This window comes from Penaeus monodon, chromosome 19, assembly GCF_015228065.2.
Source record: "Penaeus monodon isolate SGIC_2016 chromosome 19, NSTDA_Pmon_1, whole genome shotgun sequence".
Lineage (NCBI taxonomy): Eukaryota > Metazoa > Arthropoda > Malacostraca > Decapoda > Penaeidae > Penaeus > Penaeus monodon.
Window position 1 is genome coordinate 1,699,399 of NC_051404.1, and position 399 is coordinate 1,699,797.

Consider the following 399-nt stretch of genomic DNA (forward strand, 5'->3'; position numbering starts at 1 on the left):
TCGTACTGCAATCCCCAGCTTTCCTACCACTACTACTACTGATAGTTAAACCAAGTAAAAGCCAATTTAAACAGTTTACCTGATTTCAAGTACTCCTCAGCCATTTCGAAATCAGCTGAGGGCCCATGATGGATGAACACGTAATCACCACGCCCTATTTTGAACGGCGAGGGCTGGTAGATCAATCGCCCTTGCCTCTTTAAATCAGCCAACATCTTAAATACTTCCGTTTCTTCTTCCTGTGTAAGGTTATGCGATGAAGTGGTGTTGTTCTCCCATTGTTATTAGGCGATGTGAGTATGTACATTCACCGTTTAGGGATGTGGATATGGTTTGTAAGGTCATTTTAGCTTTTTGTAAGGAGGGGAGGTGAGCACAATCGGTTTCTGGGGACGCTGC

At 44.1% G+C, this 399-nt stretch overlaps 1 protein-coding gene across 1 annotated transcript in view; it reads right to left on the bottom strand.

Annotated features, from left to right (window-relative positions):
* LOC119585436 overlaps positions 1-399 on the bottom strand; it is a 6,034-nt gene that overhangs the window by 4,418 nt on the left and 1,217 nt on the right. The window contains exon 2 of the mRNA XM_037934090.1: positions 80-239. Coding sequence (XP_037790018.1) covers positions 80-239 — 160 coding nt within the window. The remainder of the gene's footprint in view (positions 1-79; positions 240-399) is intronic.